Source organism: Oncorhynchus gorbuscha, linkage group LG18 (genome assembly GCF_021184085.1).
Source record: "Oncorhynchus gorbuscha isolate QuinsamMale2020 ecotype Even-year linkage group LG18, OgorEven_v1.0, whole genome shotgun sequence".
In the NCBI taxonomy this organism is placed as follows: Eukaryota; Metazoa; Chordata; class Actinopteri; order Salmoniformes; family Salmonidae; genus Oncorhynchus; species Oncorhynchus gorbuscha.
Genome location: NC_060190.1, coordinates 7,680,485 through 7,699,507, shown reverse-complemented (window position 1 = coordinate 7,699,507; position 19,023 = coordinate 7,680,485). Strand labels below are relative to the sequence as shown.

Genomic DNA, 19,023 nt, shown 5'->3' with positions numbered 1-19,023 from the left:
TGGTGGCCATTTTGTAGTTTTGTAATAAGACACAGCATGTTGGTGGTGGAGGGTAATTGCCTAGGAACTTCTAAAAAAGGGATAGTTCAGCAAAATTAGATATTTGAGAAACTGTTTTCATGGTGAGGAAACAAACATCTAAATATGCAATTTCGCTGAACTTTCCCTTTAACACAAACTTCAGCTTTTTCACTCTGTTTAATGAAATTGGTCAACAAAAGTTTGAGATGATGACTGGGCGAGGATAGGATAATCTAATCATCTAGATTTGTGGCTGCAGACGAGAGGAGGAACATTAGATTACGAATGTCTCAGTACACAGAAGAAGATAATGAATATCTGTGGAGGCTGCTGGAGATAGGGGGGGGAAGGAGGGGGGGATGGAAGGAGAAAGGGGGTGGTGGGAGAGAGCGAGAAAGCAGGGGAGAGAGGAAAGAGAAGAAGAAAGTAGAAGTGAATGGGAAGATATAGAGATTAAGAGAGAGAGGGAAGAGGCTGAGGGAGAAAGAGGAACAGGAGAGGGAGAGAGGGGGGGAGGCAGAGGGAGAAATAGGAATAGGAGAGAGAGATAAAGAGATAATAAGAGAGAAAGGGTAGAGGCAGAGGGAGGAATAGGAGAGGGAGAGAGAGAGAGAGAGAGAGAGAGAGAGAGAGAGAGAGAGAGAGAGAGAACAACAGACTGATGAGCTGAGAGGAGTGGTCCTCTTCTTCTCTCCTTCTTTTCACTTCTTCCCCTGCATCTTTCCCTCTCTGGGAGGTAGGCCATGTCTTGGTGGTTGGCAGGGAGCGCATATGCGGTATCCAGTCTCGCTCTCATCCATTTAGCTGTGGCAGTCTTTGGGAATGCAATCCATACGTCCTAGTAGCATTCCCAAGTTTTCCCCCAAATTGTCCCGAACTCTAGATATGTAGAAATAAAACATAGTAGTATATGAGGACGGATGGGACAGACCATCAGGATCTTGGAGAGGGGTGTCCAGTTGTCCTAGTGTCTGTTTGGGCCAGGGCAGCAGGAGTGTTGGACCCTCCTTATCCCACTGTTGAGGAGGTACGTCTCACCCCAAACGTCCCAGCTGGGGTGCAGTGTTGTCAAGAAGAGGCATCGAAGCTATAAGCGAGAAGAAGACATGTTTAAGGCATACATTGAATGCATCAATGATATACTTACTGTTATGATGTGACTAAAGGCAGAGAGAACGAGAACGAGAAAGAGAAAGGGGGGAATACGAGAAAGAGGGTGAGAGGAATTCTGAGAAAGTAAAGAACAGGAAACGAGTATGTCCCATCTTTGGGCAGAATGAAACATCAAGAAGTGCTTGTGTGTATGTAAGGTGGTGTGCAATTCCCCAGGAGAGAGGGGATGTCCTGTCACTGAATCATTCAATATTAAAACAGCCACCTACACACACACACACACACACACAGAGTCATCTGCTCCCTCCACGCTGGGCCAAGATTTAAGATGGCAAGGTCACCTCTATCTCTTCATTACTATAAACCATTCTACTTCCGGGTTGGAGCGAGCGGTCGCATCCGCACTTCGGTCCGCAGGTAGTATAACTTTTCATTACATTTCATTACATTTCATTATAGTACAACGGTTTGATTTGTCTAATCTTAGCAATTTCTTCTTAGCTAGCTACATAGCCGTCTTTGTATCAAAGATAATTGCGTAATTATCGTATTTCGTCGTCCTAACGTAGTCCACACTGCTATCTGCCCAGCAGCTAGCCAGCTAGCAAACGTCCACCGTCTACCGAATAGCAGCACTGTAGAAACTATTACACTCAACTGAACGACTTGATTAGTGTAGTGTTAGCTAGCTACATAGTTGTCTTTGCTGTCTTCGCATCCAAGATAATTGTGTAGTTTAGAGTGTAGTTTTAGAGTGATTATCTTAATTTACCGAGGTTAGCTAGCCAGCTATTTGTCGTCCTTAACGTAGGAGACACTGCTAGCTAGCCAACAGCTAGCCAACGTCTACCGAATAGAACTTCCGCACTCAACAACCCGGTCGCATTCCGCTTCGCTCCACAGGTAGTATCACATTTTCTTTTCATTTCATTACAGTACAACTGTTTGATTTGTTTGATCGTAGCTAGCTACATAGCTAGCTACATAGCCGTCTTTGTATCAAAGATAATTGTGTAGTCTAGAGCGATTTTCTAGGTTAGCTAGCCAGCTATTGTCGTTCTTTTAACGCAACGTAACGTAATCAACACTGCTAGCTAGCCAGCTAGCCCCCGAATAGCAGCACTGTAGAAACTATTACACTCAACGGAACGACTTGATTAGTGTAGTGTCAACAACGCAGCCACTGCCAGCTAGCCTACAAAGTCAACAACGCAGCCACTGCCAGCTAGCCTACTTCAGCAGTACTGTATCATTTTAATCATTTTAGTCAATAAGATTCTTGCTACGTAAGCTTAACTTTCTGAACATTTGAGACGTGTAGTCCACTTGTCATTCCAATCTCCTTTGCATTAGCGTAGCCTCTTCTGTAGCCTGTCAACTATGTGTCTGTCTATCCCTGTTCTCTCCTCTCTGCACAGACCATACAAACGCTCCACACCTCGTGGCCGCGGCCACCCTAATCTGGTGGTCCCAGCGCGCACGACCCACGTGGAGTTCCAGGTCTCCGGTAGCCTCTGGAACTGCCGATCTGCGGCCAACAAGGCAGAGTTCATCTCAGCCTATGCCTCCCTCCAGTCCCTCGACTTCTTGGCACTGACGGAAACATGGATCACCACAGATAACACTGCTACTCCTACTGCTCTCTCTTCGTCCGCCCACGTGTTCTCGCACACCCTGAGAGCTTCTGGTCAGCAGGGTGGTGGCACCGGGATCCTCATCTCTCCCAAGTGGTCATTCTCTCTTTCTCCCCTTACCCATCTGTCTATCGCATCCTTTGAATTCCATGCTGTCACAGTTACCAGCCCTTTCAAGCTTAACATCCTTATCATTTATCGCCCTCCAGGTTCCCTCGGAGAGTTCATCAATGAGCTTGATGCCTTGATAAGCTCCTTTCCTGAGGACGGCTCACCTCTCACAGTTCTGGGCGACTTTAACCTCCCCACGTCTACCTTTGACTCATTCCTCTCTGCCTCCTTCTTTCCACTCCTCTCCTCTTTTGACCTCACCCTCTCACCTTCCCCCCCTACTCACAAGGCAGGCAATACGCTCGACCTCATCTTTACTAGATGCTGTTCTTCCACTAACCTCATTGCAACTCCCCACCAAGTCTCCGACCACTACCTTGTATCCTTTTCCCTCTCGCTCTCATCCAACACTTCCCACACTGCCCCTACTCGGATGGTATCGCGCCGTCCCAACCTTCGCTCTCTCTCCCCCGCTACTCTCTCCTCTTCCATCCTATCATCTCTTCCCTCTGCTCAAACCTTCCCCAACCTATCACCTGATTCTGCCTCCTCAACCCTCCTCTCCTCCCTTTCTGCATCCTTTGACTCTCTATGTCCCCTATCCTCCAGGCCGGCTCGGTCCTCCCCTCCCGCTCCGTGGCTCGACGACTCATTGCGAGCTCACAGAACAGGGCACCGGGCAGCCGAGCGGAAATGGAGGAAAACTCGCCTCCCTGCGGACCTGGCATCCTTTCACTCCCTCCTCTCTACATTTTCCTCCTCTGTCTCTGCTGCTAAAGCCACTTTCTACCACTCTAAATTCCAAGCATCTGCCTCTAACCCTAGGAAGCTCTTTGCCACCTTCTCCTCCCTCCTGAATCCCCCCTCCTCCCTCTCTGCAGATGACTTCGTCAACCATTTTGAAAAGAAGATCGACGACATCCGATCCTCGTTTGCTAAGTCAAACGACACCGCTGGTTCTGCTCACACTGCCCTACCCTGTGCTCTGATCTCTTTCTCCCCTCTCTCTCCAGATGAAATCTCACGTCTTGTGACGGCCGGCCGCCCAACAACCTGCCCGCTTGACCCTATCCCCTCCTCTCTTCTCCAGACCATTTCCGGAGACCTTCTCCCTTACCTCACCTCGCTCATCAACTCATCCCTGACTGCTGGCTACGTCCCTTCCGTCTTCAAGAGAGCGAGAGTTGCACCCATTCTGAAAAAACCTATACTCGATCCCTCCGATGTCAACAACTACAGACCAGTATCCCTTCTTTCTTTTCTCTCCAAAACTCTTGAACGTGCCGTCCTTGGCCAGCTCTCCCGCTATCTCTCTCAGAATGACCTTCTTGATCCAAATCAGTCAGGTTTCAAGACTAGTCATTCAACTGAGACTGCTCTTCTCTGTATCACGGAGGCGCTCCGCACTGCTAAAGCTAACTCTCTCTCCTCTGCTCTCATCCTTCTAGACCTATCGGCTGCCTTCGATACTGTGAACCATCAGATCCTCCTCTCCACCCTCTCCGAGTTGGGCATCTCCAGCGCGGCCCACGCTTGGATTGCGTCCTACCTGACAGGTCGCTCCTACCAGGTGGCGTGGCGAGAATCTGTCTCCTCACCACACGCTCTCACCACTAGTGTCCCCCAGGGCTCTGTTCTAGGCCCTCTCCTATTCTCGCTATACACCAAGTCACTTGGCTCTGTAATAACCTCACATGGTCTCTCCTATCATTGCTATGCAGACGACACACAATTAATCTTCTCCTTTCCCCCTTCTGATGACCAGGTGGCGAATCGCATCTCTGCATGTATGGCAGACATATCAGTGTGGATGACGGATCACCACCTCAAGCTGAACCTCGGCAAGACGGAGCTGCTCTTCCTCCCAGGGAAGGACTGCCCGTTCCATGATCTCGACATCACGGTTGACAACTCCATTGTGTCCTCCTCCCAGAGCGCTAAGAACCTTGGCGTGATCCTGGACAACACCCTGTCGTTCTCAACTAACATCAAGGCGGTGGCCCGTTCCTGTAGGTTCATGCTCTACAACATCCACAGAGTACGACCCTGCCTCACACAGGAAGCGGTGCAGGTCCTAATCCAGGCACTTGTCATCTCCCGTCTGGATTACTGCAACTCGCTGTTGGCTGGGCTCCCTGCCTGTGCCATTAAACCCCTACAACTCATCCAGAACGCCGCAGCCCGTCTGGTGTTCAACCTTCCCAAGTTCTCTCACGTCACCCCGCTCCTCCGCTCTCTCCACTGGCTTCCAGTTGAAGCTCGCATCCGCTACAAGACCATGGTGCTTGCCTACGGAGCTGTGAGGGGAACGGCACCTCAGTACCTCCAGGCGCTGATCAGGCCCTACACCCAAACAAGGGCACTGCGTTCATCCACCTCTGGCCTGCTCGCCTCCCTACCACTGAGGAAGTACAGTTCCCGCTCAGCCCAGTCAAAACTGTTCGCTGCTCTGGCCCCCCAATGGTGGAAAAAAACTCCCTCACGACGCCAGGACAGCGGAGTCAATCACCACCTTCCGGAGACACCTGAAACCCCACCTTTTTAAGGAATACCTAGGATAGGATAAAGTAATCCTTCTCACCCCCCTTAAAAGATTTAGATGCACTATTGTAAAGTGGCTGTTCCACTGGATGTCATAAGGTGAATGCACCAATTTGTAAGTCGCTCTGGATAAGAGTGTCTGCTAAATTACTTAAATGTAAATGTAATAAACCCACTACAGTCTCACTGTCTGCCACACAGCTTGATTATTATACACCTAGATTGGCCAACTGATGTGATGTACACCTTAGTTACCACTTCTGGTCATTGGCATTCCAGAGAGCACAAACAGATCTGGGACCAGGCTACCACACTGGGCCCGTTCTCTCTGACTCATAGGATGACACAGCTAGAGTTACAATTCTTCTATTCCCTCTGGCTCAGGTCTGCTTATACAGGCTTTGTAAAGTTTTGCTGAGGGCTACGTTGAAGGAAGGGATATTTTTTTAAATATTTGTATTCATTTAACCGGGCAAGTTTAAAAACAAATTCTTATTTACAATGGCGCTCTACACCAGCGAAACCCGGACAATGCTTGGTTGTGCGCCGCCTTATGATACAGCCTGGATTCGAACAAGGGACTGTAGTGACGCCTCTTGCACTGAGATGCAGTGCCTTGCGCCACTCGGGAGCAAAGTTGGTAGAGCATGGCACTCGCAAAGCAAGGGTTGTGGGATCGATTCCCACGGGGGACCAGTACAGGGGTCAAAAGTATGAAAATGCATGTATTCACTACTGTAAATCGCTCTGGATTAAAGCATCTGCTAAGTTACGAAAAAGTTCAAATGTGTCCTATTGAATGATCCTTACCTGTCCCATAGTTTCACATTTCTACAGTTGGTGGTACAGCATCCAGCTGACATCAAGGCTGAGAGAGAGAGAGAGAGAGAGAGAGAAACAGAAGAGATGTAGCTCAGTGACAGATCATTTAGTTCTACAGTTTGGGTGTTAAATGAAACAACGTCCCTTTTGACAATGAAACAGCTGGCGGGGAATGAAACAGGAGAGGGGAGGGACAATACCGCACGTGACTGTTTAGTTAATAGTGATAGATGGTACATCACAATGTTCTATTTGATCGCTCTATCGTGTGTTTGGTGTGATAACTCCTCTCCAGGCTTTGAGGCGCCCCCCCCCACCCCTCGATTGTTTCAACCCTCTGCTGCAGCGCTGCAGTTGACAGCCACCAGACAGGCCACTCCTGTAACGTCAGCCAGACTTCACAGGCTCAGATAAGTAACTGTCAATCTGTCTAAGTTCTGTCTTAGTTTTCCACCATATTCCCCCTGTGTGGATGTGCACAAATGTACATGCAAAAAAGGTTTACACAATCTGATAGCCACACAGCAGTATGAAACACTCAGAGAAGGTGAGGACAGTCAAATAGTAAGGAAGATGAGAGATTTGGGGGAAAGAGGAGAGAGGTACCAATGGGTTAAGGTGTGAAAACAAACAAGGCCCTGTGGAGTTCAGTCCATTTCCTCTTGTACTCCTTTTGACAGGATGTGAGATATCTACAATACATGACATTAACACAAGGACACATCATTGTAATGTGACACTGATTCTGACAGCACACCATAGTTCTGTCAAACACAGATGTCTCAAAACAATACAGAACTATCCCTCTTAGTTTACTCTCTCTCTCTGCTCCACTGTTGTCCTCCCCATGTGACTATAATAATGTTTGCAGCACATTCTCTCCCCCAGCTCTCTGAGCTGGCTTCTATTGCCTATTAACTATTCATAAGATCTTGTGACTGTAGACTTCTACAACAAAGAAATCCCACTGTAAGCCTCCACTACGCTAGTCCACACATCACCATCAAAGGTGCACCCACGCCTCGATTTATCTACGGGAGGGAGAAAATAGCAAAAACTGTTTGTGTGTGTGTCTGTCTGTGTGTGCGTGTGTGAGGATAGAGATCATGTATGAAAACTCCCTTCAAGTTTTGGAGGTCAGGGTGTGAGGAATGGAATTGATTTCACGACTAAGGAGCCTCGGGGCGTTATGAGTTAAGAAGGTTAGACGCTCACACACACACACACACACACACACACACACACACACACACACACACACACACACACACACACACACACACACACACACACACACACACACACACACACACACACACACACACACACGAACACACACACACACACACACACACACACACACACACACACACACACACACACACACACACACACACACACACACACACACACACACACACACACACACACACACACACACACACACACACACACACACACACACACACACACACACGAACACACTCCGTTTTATGTGTATAAGCAGCTGACAGTAGTCTGACCCAGACGCTAATAGTGACATTAGAAAGGCGAGGGAGTTTAGGCAGACTGCTGATGACATTGTGTTCTGTGATAGGTGGGTCATTCTATTTGTAAGCTGACAGCTTAATGTGGAGGAGAGTGGGAACAATTAGCCTTAAACGGATTAGCCAATCCCAAACTCATGAATGCGACGCAGGTCATGTGATTGTACGGTTTTAATCACAGGCTTGTGATAGGGTAATGATGTAACGTTTGGATAACGTTTGGCATCAACTGGACTGATACTGACAACATGCTGAGACCCCTTCCAGTATGAACTGACTAGAACTGATGTAATGGATTCAACTGATCACCAACTGATAGAATCCCTCTCCCAATATTCACAATGACATTGGAGATATATTCAAACCTGACAGGAACGGTAAAGTGAGGAACAATCCCTCAGAACATTTAGATATTCAGAGGGTTGGGTTTTATACCGCTGACCGGAATTGGATTTGGGGTCACAGAAAGAATAGTTGACGTGATTATTCAAGAATAAAGTGGAGCTTAACTTTCCCAGAGTTTCACCTCTGTGCTCAGCGGAACGGCTCTTCATTTTTCTTTTCCTCAAAAAGATTTGTGTGATTTGCTGTGCAGAGAATCTGGTCCCACTAATACATTGCGGTTCCCGGATCTAACACTTTCCATGCAGCTCAGGACTAAGACTAATTATGACTTTACATAACTGATCGTTCTTCTAAAGTACAAAGAGAGAAAAGGCAAAACACCCTTTTGTAAAACCGAATTAGCAATAGCCAATGTGACCTTTCTTTGAAGGAAAAACTTTGACGCTCAGGACAAGGATAGTTTCCCAGACCCAGATTAAGCCTTTAGTCGTTGATTCAAAGCATTGAAGTACACTATATTACAAGTGTTTTTTATTTATTTAGGCTTAATCTGTGTTTAGAAAACTGTCCCTCAGTGTTGAGGAACTCAAGGAAGTTATCACATTTATAGATTTTGACCAATCCTACCCTTGGCTGCAAACGACCTGTGTATTATCAAAATGTGATCAAGATATAATTTATGTCTAAATCAAAGCAGGAAACACATCAACTCTTCCATGTGGACCCAGTCAACCCCTTTGGTCCTTTCTATTGCTCCAGAAATGATGCACAAGAGGCAGCAGACAAGTCAGGCTGCTCAGCAGATTGGTTGACATACTATCAATTGAGATGTTTTGAGACTAAACTTAACAAAAATGAGAAAGAAAAAACAATACCAACTGACATAAAACACAACGGGAAAAGCCTCTGAATCTGAATGGATGATTAATAATAAACTGGTCTTAAATACATTGTATTTCAAAACATTCTCTAAGACCTAAAACTCAACTGGAGTCGTGTATAAAGGGTGTGGCCACTGAGCAAGTAGAGGAAGTTAAACTCCTAGGTATAACACCAGACAGTCAGTTATCATGGTCAAGTTGAGGAAGTTAAACTCCTAGGTATGACACCAGACAGTCAGTTATCATGGTCAAGTTGAGGAAGTTAAACTCCTAGGTATGACACCAGACAGTCAGTTATCATGGTCAAGTTGAGGAAGTTAAACTCCTAGGTATAACACCAGTCAGTTATCATGGTCAAGTAGAGGAAGTTAAACTCCTAGGTATGACACCAGACAGTCAGTTATCATGGTCAAGTTGAGGAAGTTAAACTCCTAGGTATGACACCAGACAGTCAGTTATCATGGTCAAGTTGAGGAAGTTAAACTCCTAGGTATAACACCAGTCAGTTATCATGGTCAAGTAGAGGAAGTTAAACTCCTAGGTATGACACCAGACAGTCAGTTATCATGGTCACGTTGAGGAAGTTAAACTCCTAGGTATAACACCAGACAGTCAGTTATCATGGTCACGTTGAGGAAGTTAAACTCCTAGGTATGACACTGGACGGTCAGTTATCATGGACAAGTTGAGGAAATTAAACTCCTAGGTATGACACCAGACAGTCAGTTATCATGGTCACGTTGAGGAAGTTAAACTCCTAGGTATAACACCAGACAGTCAGTTATAATGGTCACGTTGAGGAAGTTAAACTCCTAGGTATGACACCAGACAGTCAGTTATCATGGTCACGTTGAGGAAGTTAAACTCCTAGGTATAACACCAGACAGTCAGTTATCATGGTCACGTAGAGGAAGTTAAACTCCTAGGTATGACACCAGACAGTCAGTTATCATGGTCACGTTGAGGAAGTTAAACTCCTAGGTATGACACCAGACAGTCAGTTATCATGGTCACGTAGAGGAAGTTAAACTCCTAGGTATGACACCTGACAGTCAGTTATCATGGTCATGTTGAGGAAGTTAAACTCCTAGGTATGACACCAGACAGTCAGTTATCATGGTCACGTTGAGGAAGTTAAACTCCTAGGTATGACACTGGACGGTCAGTTATCATGGTCACGTTGAGGAAGTTAAACTCCTAGGTATAACACCAGACAGTCAGTTATCATGGTCACGTTGAGGAAGTTAAACTCCTAGGTATGACACCAGACAGTCAGTTATCATGGTCACGTTGAGGAAGTTAAACTCCTAGGTATAACACCAGACAGTCAGTTATCATGGTCAAGTTGAGGAAGTTAAACTCCTAGGTATGACACCAGACAGTCAGTTATCATGGTCACGTTGAGGAAGTTAAACTCCTAGGTATAACACCAGACAGTCAGTTATCATGGTCAAGTAGAGGAAGTTAAACTCCTAGGTATAACACCAGTCAGTTATCATGGTCACGTTGAGGAAGTTAAACTCCTAGGTATAACACCAGTCAGTTATCATGGTCACGTTGAGGAAGTTAAACTCCTAGGTATAACACCAGACAGTCAGTTATCATGGTCACGTTGAGGAAGTTAAACTCCTAGGTATAACACCAGACAGTCAGTTATCATGGTCAAGTTGAGGAAGTTAAACTCCTAGGTATGACACCAGACAGTCAGTTATCATGGTCAAGTTGAGGAAGTTAAACTCCTAGGTATGACACCAGACAGTCAGTTATCATGGTCACGTTGAGGAAGTTAAACTCCTAGGTATAACACCAGACAGTCAGTTATCATGGTCAAGTTGAGGAAGTTAAACTCCTAGGTATAACACCAGACAGTCAGTTATCATGGTCAAGTTGAGGAAGTTAAACTCCTAGGTATAACACCAGACAGTCAGTTATCATGGTCAAGTTGAGGAAGTTAAACTCCTAGGTATGACACCAGACAGTCAGTTATCATGGTCAAGTTGAGGACGGTAAACTCCTAGGTATGACACCAGACAGTCAGTTATCATGGTCAAGTTGAGGAAGCTAAACTCCTAGCTCATCATCATCTGATCATATAACACTTAACACCAGAAACTCAGTTATCATGGTCAAGTTGAGGAAGTTAAACTCCTAGGTATAACACCAGACAGTCAGTTATCATGGTCAAGTTGAGGAAGTTAAACTCCTAGGTATGACACCAGACAGTCAGTTATCATGGTCAAGTTGAGGAAGCTAAACTCCTAGCTATGACACCGGACAGTCAGTTATCATGGTCACGTTGAGGAAGTTAAACTCCTTGGTATAACACTGGATGGTCAGTTATCATGGTCACGTTGAGGAAGTTAAACTCCTCGTAAAACTGACTATCCTACCGATCCTCGACTACTGCGATGTCATTTATAAAATAGCCTCCAACACTTTACTCAACAAAGTGGATGCAGTCTATCACAGTGCCATCCGTTTTGTCACCAAAGCCCCATATACTACCCACCACTGCGACCTGTACGCCACAAGTCGCACATGCTCCAGCAGGTATATCTCACTGGTCATCCCCATAGCCAACACCTCCTTTGGCCACCCTTTCCCTCCAGTTCTCTGCTGCCAGTGACTGGAACGAATTACAAAAATCGCTGAAGCTGAAGACTTACATTTCCCTCACTAACTTTAAACATCAGCTATCTGAGCAGCTAACCGATCGCTGCAGCTGTACATAGTCCATCTGTAAATAACCCACCCAATCTACCTACCTCATCCCCATAGTGTTTTTATTTACTGTTCTGCTCTTTTGCACACCAGTATCACTACTTACACACCATCATCTGCTCATCATCATCTGATCATCTATCACTCCAGTGTTACTCTTCTAAATTGTAATTACTTTGCTACTATGGCCTATTTAGTGCCATACCTCCCCAAGCCATTTGCACACACATTATGTAGACTTTCTTTTTTTCTCCTATTGTGTTATTGACTGTACGCTTGTTTATTCCATGTGTAACTCTGTGTTGTTGTTTCTGTCACACTGCTTTGCTTTACCTTGGTCAGGTCGCAGTTGTAAATGAGAACTTGTTCTCGACTAGCCTACCTGGTTAAATAAAGGTTCAATCTTTTTTCTTTTTTTATAGACATGCCACCAGGGGTCTCTTCACAGTCCCTAAATCCAAAACGAATTCACGGCACATTTTATACAGAGCCATGATCACATGGAACTCCCTTCCATCTCCAACTACTGTGTCAATCTAAGTAACATAATACAAAAACTCTCCATCAAAATCCTTCAGTTTAAACTAGAGATATCATTTTTGCACGGGCTGCATCTCCTTGCCAACGCATCCCCGGCCACCTGGCATGCTGCTGCTCCAGTATTTGCGGTGGAAGGTAGGACCATGTCCCAGGACTACCTGACATGAGGACGGTGCTTGTCAGAACTTGAGACATCCCAAAAGGCTGTCTTCTCACGAATACGTCTGTAGCGTCCATTCTGCTCAACGGCCCCCCCACACGTGTCACGGGACTCGTCTGAAGTCAGTACTGTCGATGTGCCAACTTATGTTTGTAGCATCCGAAACCGATTCTCACGAACCCGACGGTGTTCTCCGTTTTGCTCTACGACCCCCACAGTGTCACAGGACTGGTCTGAATGTAACCCATACCATTTGGAAGTATAGAGGTACTGTAGCTTTGTGCCTATCTCCCCCCAAAAAAAAGAGGTTATATCCCAAGCTTTCTTACATCTAGATAATGTGTTAATCATGGCATTTCTATGGGCTATAGTAGTAAAGGCCAAATTCAATAGTTTATCGAATCGTTATTTGATATTTTTGAGTGATACCTAACAGGGTCTGAAAATTCTAAATCAAATAGCTAAATGATCCATGGTATGACCTTATTAAAACAATTCCATATGTCAGCTCAGAACCCCCCCTTCCCCCAGCGGCTTAGACTTATAGGGGTTAAACAACATCTCATGGAACTACTGGGGACCGTGAAAGACTCTAACACACACATTTGTTGCTTAGTTGTATTGACTGTATCATTTTTGTTGTTGTATTGTTTGTATATCATTGTCTTTTAAAATCAGTGTATCGGTGTTCTGCTACTTGTCCTGTTTTGTGTTTCTTTGTGGACCCTGGGAGAGTAGCATCTGCTTCTGCAAGAGCCAATGGGGATCCAAATAAACAAGTGAACCAGATCAACACAAGGTCATTTCTGTTCCTCAGATCTCCTAAAAATTGGCTTTATTAATTATTTAGGGGCGCGGCTGAGAGGAAGGCATGTTGAGATGCACTGTAGATCAGTGACCTTCCGCTTAGCTAGCGGCCGGCCTGTCTGTCTGTCAGTCAGTCTGCCCCTTAGGCAGACACAGTTACATATAATATATAATAATATATGCCAATTACTAGACGATTTAGTCATGCCTGGATACATTTTAAGTATGGGTGTTCCCGGGAATCGAACCCACTACCCTGGCGCTACAAGGGTCATGCTCTACCAGCTGCTGAACATCTACCATAACTAAAATGTCCCTACAGCTTCACTAGGCTGAATATAGGTTATAATGTAACCTTTACAGTACATGAACTGTCCAGCTACATTACCAGGGGAAAAGGAGTACGAGCTGAAAAAGAACACCGATGCCTTGGGGCATTGTTTAGGAGAAATGCATCTGCAACTATGCACTCACTGCACTGCATCTATGTACTGTACTGTAGGGTACTGTATGTATTGTTCAGGGCATCCAAATGTGTTACATTTGCAGATGAGAATGAGAGAGTGATTCCAGGAAGCTAGAATTATCTCCTTTACATAACGTTGTGGAGTAGCAATCCAACCCTCTCTCTCTCTCTCTCCTGTCTCTCTCTGTCTCTCTCTCTCTCTCCCCCTCTGTCTCTCTCTCTCTGTCTCTCTCTCTCTCTCTCTCCTCTCTCTCTCTCTCTCTCTCTCTCTCCCTCTCTCTCTCTCTCTCCCCTCTCTCTGTCTCTCTCTCTCTCTCTCTCTCTGTCTCTCTCTCTCTCTCTGTCTGTCTCTCTCTCTCTCTCTCCCCCTCTGTCTCTCTCTCTCTCCCCCTCTCTCTGTCTCTCTCTCCCCCTCTGTCTCTCTCTCTCTCTCTCTCTGTCTTTCTCTCTCTCTCCCCCTCTCTGTCTCTCTCGCTCTCTGTCTCTCTCTCTGTATCTCTATTTCTCTCCTCTCTGCCTCTGCCTCTCCTCCCCCCCCCCCCCCCTCTCGCTGTCTCTCTCTCTCGCTCTCCAGCAGTGGTGTTGTTTCAGGTTAGTACTCATAGGATGAGGATGAGAATGCTAACTGTTCTGTATGTAATGTATATGTTAGTAATGTAAGATACTGTATTGTGTTACAGCATACAGTAAAGATGTTATCGTTATGCCGTAGCACAGTTCAATTGTGTGACAGAAGAGCTGAATGATAGTGAATTCCACAGTTTGATTTCTTAAGGACCTGTCGGCTGTCTGCTGCTAAGCCCAGGACTCAGTATCCGACTGTACACACACACACACACACACACACACACACACACACACACACACACACACACACACACACACACACACACACACACACACACACACACACACACACACACACACACACACACACACACACACACACACACACAGTCTGGGCTGCGGAGGCTTGACTGTGGGTGATTGGAGCGTGGAACTCACCAGAGTGGAGCTGGCTAATGAGGTTGACCATGCCTGGGGCTGTGTGTGTGTGTGTGTGTGTGTGTGTGTGTGTGTGTGTGTGTGTGTGTGTGTGTGTGTGTGTGTGTGTGTGTGTGTGTGTGTGTGTGTGTGTGTGTGTGTGTGTGTGTGTGTGTGTGTGTGTGTGTGTGTGTGTGTGTGTGTGTGTGTGTGTGTGTGTGTGTGTGTGTGTGTGTGTGTGTGTGTGTGTGTGTGTGTGTGTGTGTGTGTGTGTGTGTGTGTGTGTGTGTGTGTGTGTGTGTGTGTGTGTGTGTGTGTGTGTGTGTGTGTGTGTGTGTGTGTGTGTGTGTGTGTGTGTGTTAGATACCTGCCTCTCTTCAGTTCTGCTGCTCCTCTGATCTCAGTTCTACTTATCACTGCCTCCAATCAAGAGACAGACTGAGACACAGAGACATCAATAGACGCACACACACTGACGCACACACTCATACGTAGAATGTATGCACACATGACTGTAAGTCGCTTTGGATAAAAGCGTCTGCTAAATGGCATATATTTATTTATTTTATTTATAGTGCAGACGCCATATCGTGCGGATTACAGTTTAGGACCTATTTTTACAGTGATCATATGAATGTTCAATCTTTGCAGTATGCTGGGGAGGGGGAGGGGGTAGTAGGGGGAAATAAACACACACAGTAAACAGTACTCCTTCCACTCCACTCGGGTGGAGAAGAACCTCTAATGTATTTGGAATAAATGAAATTGTTAAAAATATAACTAAGTGTCGGGTGTCAGAGGGAGCTCACAGATTCCAATATAGTTGTATTACTGTCTCAGCATCAACTAATTGTGCTAATCTGTTTGCCTCATTTCGTGGCTTAATATAGGCTATAACCCTGTGCATTCAAAGATGGTCACTTCATGGTCACTCTGGGTTGTATCCATTAGGCACCAAACGGACAAAAACAGACTAACACAGGGAGGGTCTGCTTGGACTTATAAGTAATGCTCATTAAGAATCCAATAAGAAATGCTCTTTTTTGTTTTCCGTCTCAGAACGTTTTCGTTGAGTGCCGTAAGGAATATGACCCTGTATTCAAAAATGGTCACTTCCTTCTTAGTTGTACAGAGGCATGTTTCAGAAATGACTCTCAAAAGGCAAATTAAATATTGAAGCGTACATTTGTAAGATAAACTGCTGTTGTCCTAGTTTCGGAGACAAACACAGTAGCCCACGGTAACTTCTCATTGGTGATAAATTATAAACAAGGAAGGGACCACGTTATTGGCAACTTCTCCCCACTGTTGACGACAGTGTTACCCCAACGTCAGCCTCCGAGCATCCCACAATGCACCACTCTACCACTGTTTCTTCTAGTGCCCAGGGTCTAGCTTTAATGAGTTTCTCACCACAAATCGCGCACACACACACACACACACACACACTGTAACGGTCGTCGTATGAAGAAGGATGAGACCAATGCGCAGAGTTCCTTGAGTTCCACATAATCTTTATTACTGAAGTCAAAGTTTAGACAAAACAAAACAATAAAGAGAACAACGACCCAACTGCTTCCTTGTGCAAACTATCTGCACACAAACGAAGACCAAGTTCCCACACAGACGGAGGGGAAAAAAGCTACCTAAGTATGATTCCCAATTAGAGACAACGATAGACAGCTGTCCCTGATTGAGAACAATACCTGGCCGAACACAAAGAAATAGAAAACATAGAAACATGAACATAGAATGCCCACCCAAATCACACCCTGACCGAACGAAAAATAGATACATAAAAAGCTCTCTACGGTCAGGGCGTGATACACGCAGTCTCAACTCAATACCTTGCTCTGGATAAGAGCGTCTGCTAAATGACTTAAATGTAAATGTAAATGTTATCCACTTCCTAAGGAGATTAATTGTTTAAATTCTTATTTTGCCATCTCTATCTCATGCAGTTCTTCAGTAGCTGTGGCATCGCTGTATTTCCCTTCAATCTAAAGCTTTTGTTCTATTTCATATGGGAATAATAGGCAATCACAGCTAGACCGATTATGATTTTTCAACGCCGATACTGATACCGATTATTGGAGGACCATAAATGCCGCCACCGATTAATCGGCCGATTTATTTTAAATAATTGTTTGTAATAATGACAATTACAACAATGCTGAATGAACACTTATTTGAACTTAATATAATACATCAATAAAATCAATGTAGCCTCAAATAAATAATGAAACATGTTCAATTTGGTTTAAATAATGCAAAAACAAAGTGTTGGAGAAGAAAGTAAAAGTGCAATATGTGCCATGTAAGAAAGCTAACGTTTAAGTTCCTTGCTCAGAACATGAGAACATATGAAAAGCTGGTGGTTCCTTTTAACACGAGTCTTCAATATTCCCAGGTAGGAAGTTTTAGGTTGTAGTTAATATAGGAATTATAGGACTATTTCTCTCTATACCATTTGTATTTCGTTAACCTTTGACTATTGGATGTTCTTATAGGCACTTTAGTATTGCCAGTGTAACAGTATAGCTTCCGTACCTCTCCTCGCTCCTCCCGAGGCTCGAACCAGGAACACAACGACAACAGCCACCCTCGAAGCAGCGTTACCCATGCAGAGCAAGGGGAAGAACCACTCCAAGTCTCAGAGCGAGTGAAGTTTGAAACGCTATTAGTGCGCACCCCACTAACTAGTTAGCATTTTCACATAGGTTACACCAGACTCATCTCGTGAGTTGATAGGCTTGAAGTCATAAACAGCGCAATGCTTGACGCACAACGAAGAGCTGCTGGCAAAACACACGAAAGTGCTGTTTGAATGAATGCTTACGAGCCTGCTGCTGCCTACCACCGCTCAGTCAGATACTTGTATGCTTGTATGCTCAGTCAGATTATAATGAACACAGGACACGCGAGATAAACTAGTAATATCATCAACCATGTGTAGTTAACTAGTGATTATGATTGATTGATTGATAGTTTTTTATAAGATAAGTTTAATGCTAGCTAGCAACTTACCTTGGCTTACTGCATTCGCATAACAGGCGAATGCACTCCTTGTGGAGTGTAATGAGAGGCAGGTGGTTATAGCGTTGGACTAGTTAACTGTAAGGTTGCAAGATTGGATCCCCCCGAGCTGACAAGGTGAAAATCTGTGGTTCTGCCCCTGAACGAGGCAGTTAACCCACCGTTCCTAGGCCGTCATTGAAAATAAGAATGTGTTCTTAACTGACTTGCCTGGTTAAATAAAGATTAAATAAAGGTGTACAAAAAAAAATGTTTTAAATCGGCCAAATCGGTGTCCAAAAATACAGATTTCCGATTGTTATGGAAACTTGAAATCGTCCCTAATTAATCGGCCATTCCGATTAATCAGGCAACCTCTAATCACAGCAATAGTCTAAAGCTGGGGTCTAAAGGGACAGTTTTGTGTAATCTACCAAAGAAACGCTTTAAAGACAGAAAACACAATTGAAAAAAAAAAAAATAAGACATTCTTCTGATGAACACAATGCAGACAGATGTGGTGATGATGTCATAACAGCAGCATCTATACCGTTAGTAGATACAGAAGACATCTCCTTCCCATATAACATCTATGTCTTTCTGAGATAGCACCTCGTCCCTGTCTTTCCCATAGCATCTCATTCTCACTGTGATCAACGAGGGCTCTTCTAACACGGTGCAGCCGAGGTGAGATTCACACTCCTATCTCAGCGCTGGGAGAAGAGGCAGGAGGGGGATCGCACAACTCAACTAGGGAGTACTCTTGATGAATGCCAGTTCAACACACACATGGACAGACGAAGACACACACACTTGCATGTGGACATGCGCACACGCTTCTTGACAAACGCCAGTTGAACAACAGCACTGCAGCAAATCCCTCAACCTCAGCACCAAGTTCATGTATCCATGACCTCCCCTTGGAAAGACAGACCAATCAGAGCCTCAGAAGTCACAGAAGGAGAGGAAAATAGCGAGTTGGACTCTAGCAATGGGGGGGTAATGAGATACAGTAGCCATTATCTGCAGGCTGCTGCTTGTAATGGTGTCCTATCAAGAGGAAGAAATCTCTCTACAGTACAGAGAAGCAGACAGTATGCTACAGCTAGAAACAGGAAATCAGGCGTATGACCTTGATGCAAATCATTCCGATGTCAAGTTTAAGTAAAAAACGTGATTTTCCAGTGAAAATGTACATTATTATTATGCTTACAGGCATTTGGCTCAGACACATCACAGATCCATCCCGATCGAATGATGAGCACATAGAGTTGAAGTCGGAAGTTTACATACACTTACGTTGGACTCATTAAAA

General features: G+C 45.0%; 1 protein-coding gene across 1 annotated transcript in view; it reads right to left on the bottom strand.

The window, feature by feature from the left end:
* Positions 1–627: 627 nt before the first annotated feature.
* The window catches only part of LOC124003746 (coiled-coil domain-containing protein 85A-like), a 44,845-nt gene continuing 26,449 nt past the window's right edge, over positions 628–19,023 (bottom strand). The window contains 2 exon segments of the mRNA XM_046312293.1: positions 628–1,108; positions 6,231–6,288. Of these exon segments, the coding sequence (XP_046168249.1) occupies positions 1,090–1,108; positions 6,231–6,288 (77 nt within the window). The 3' untranslated portion in view covers positions 628–1,089.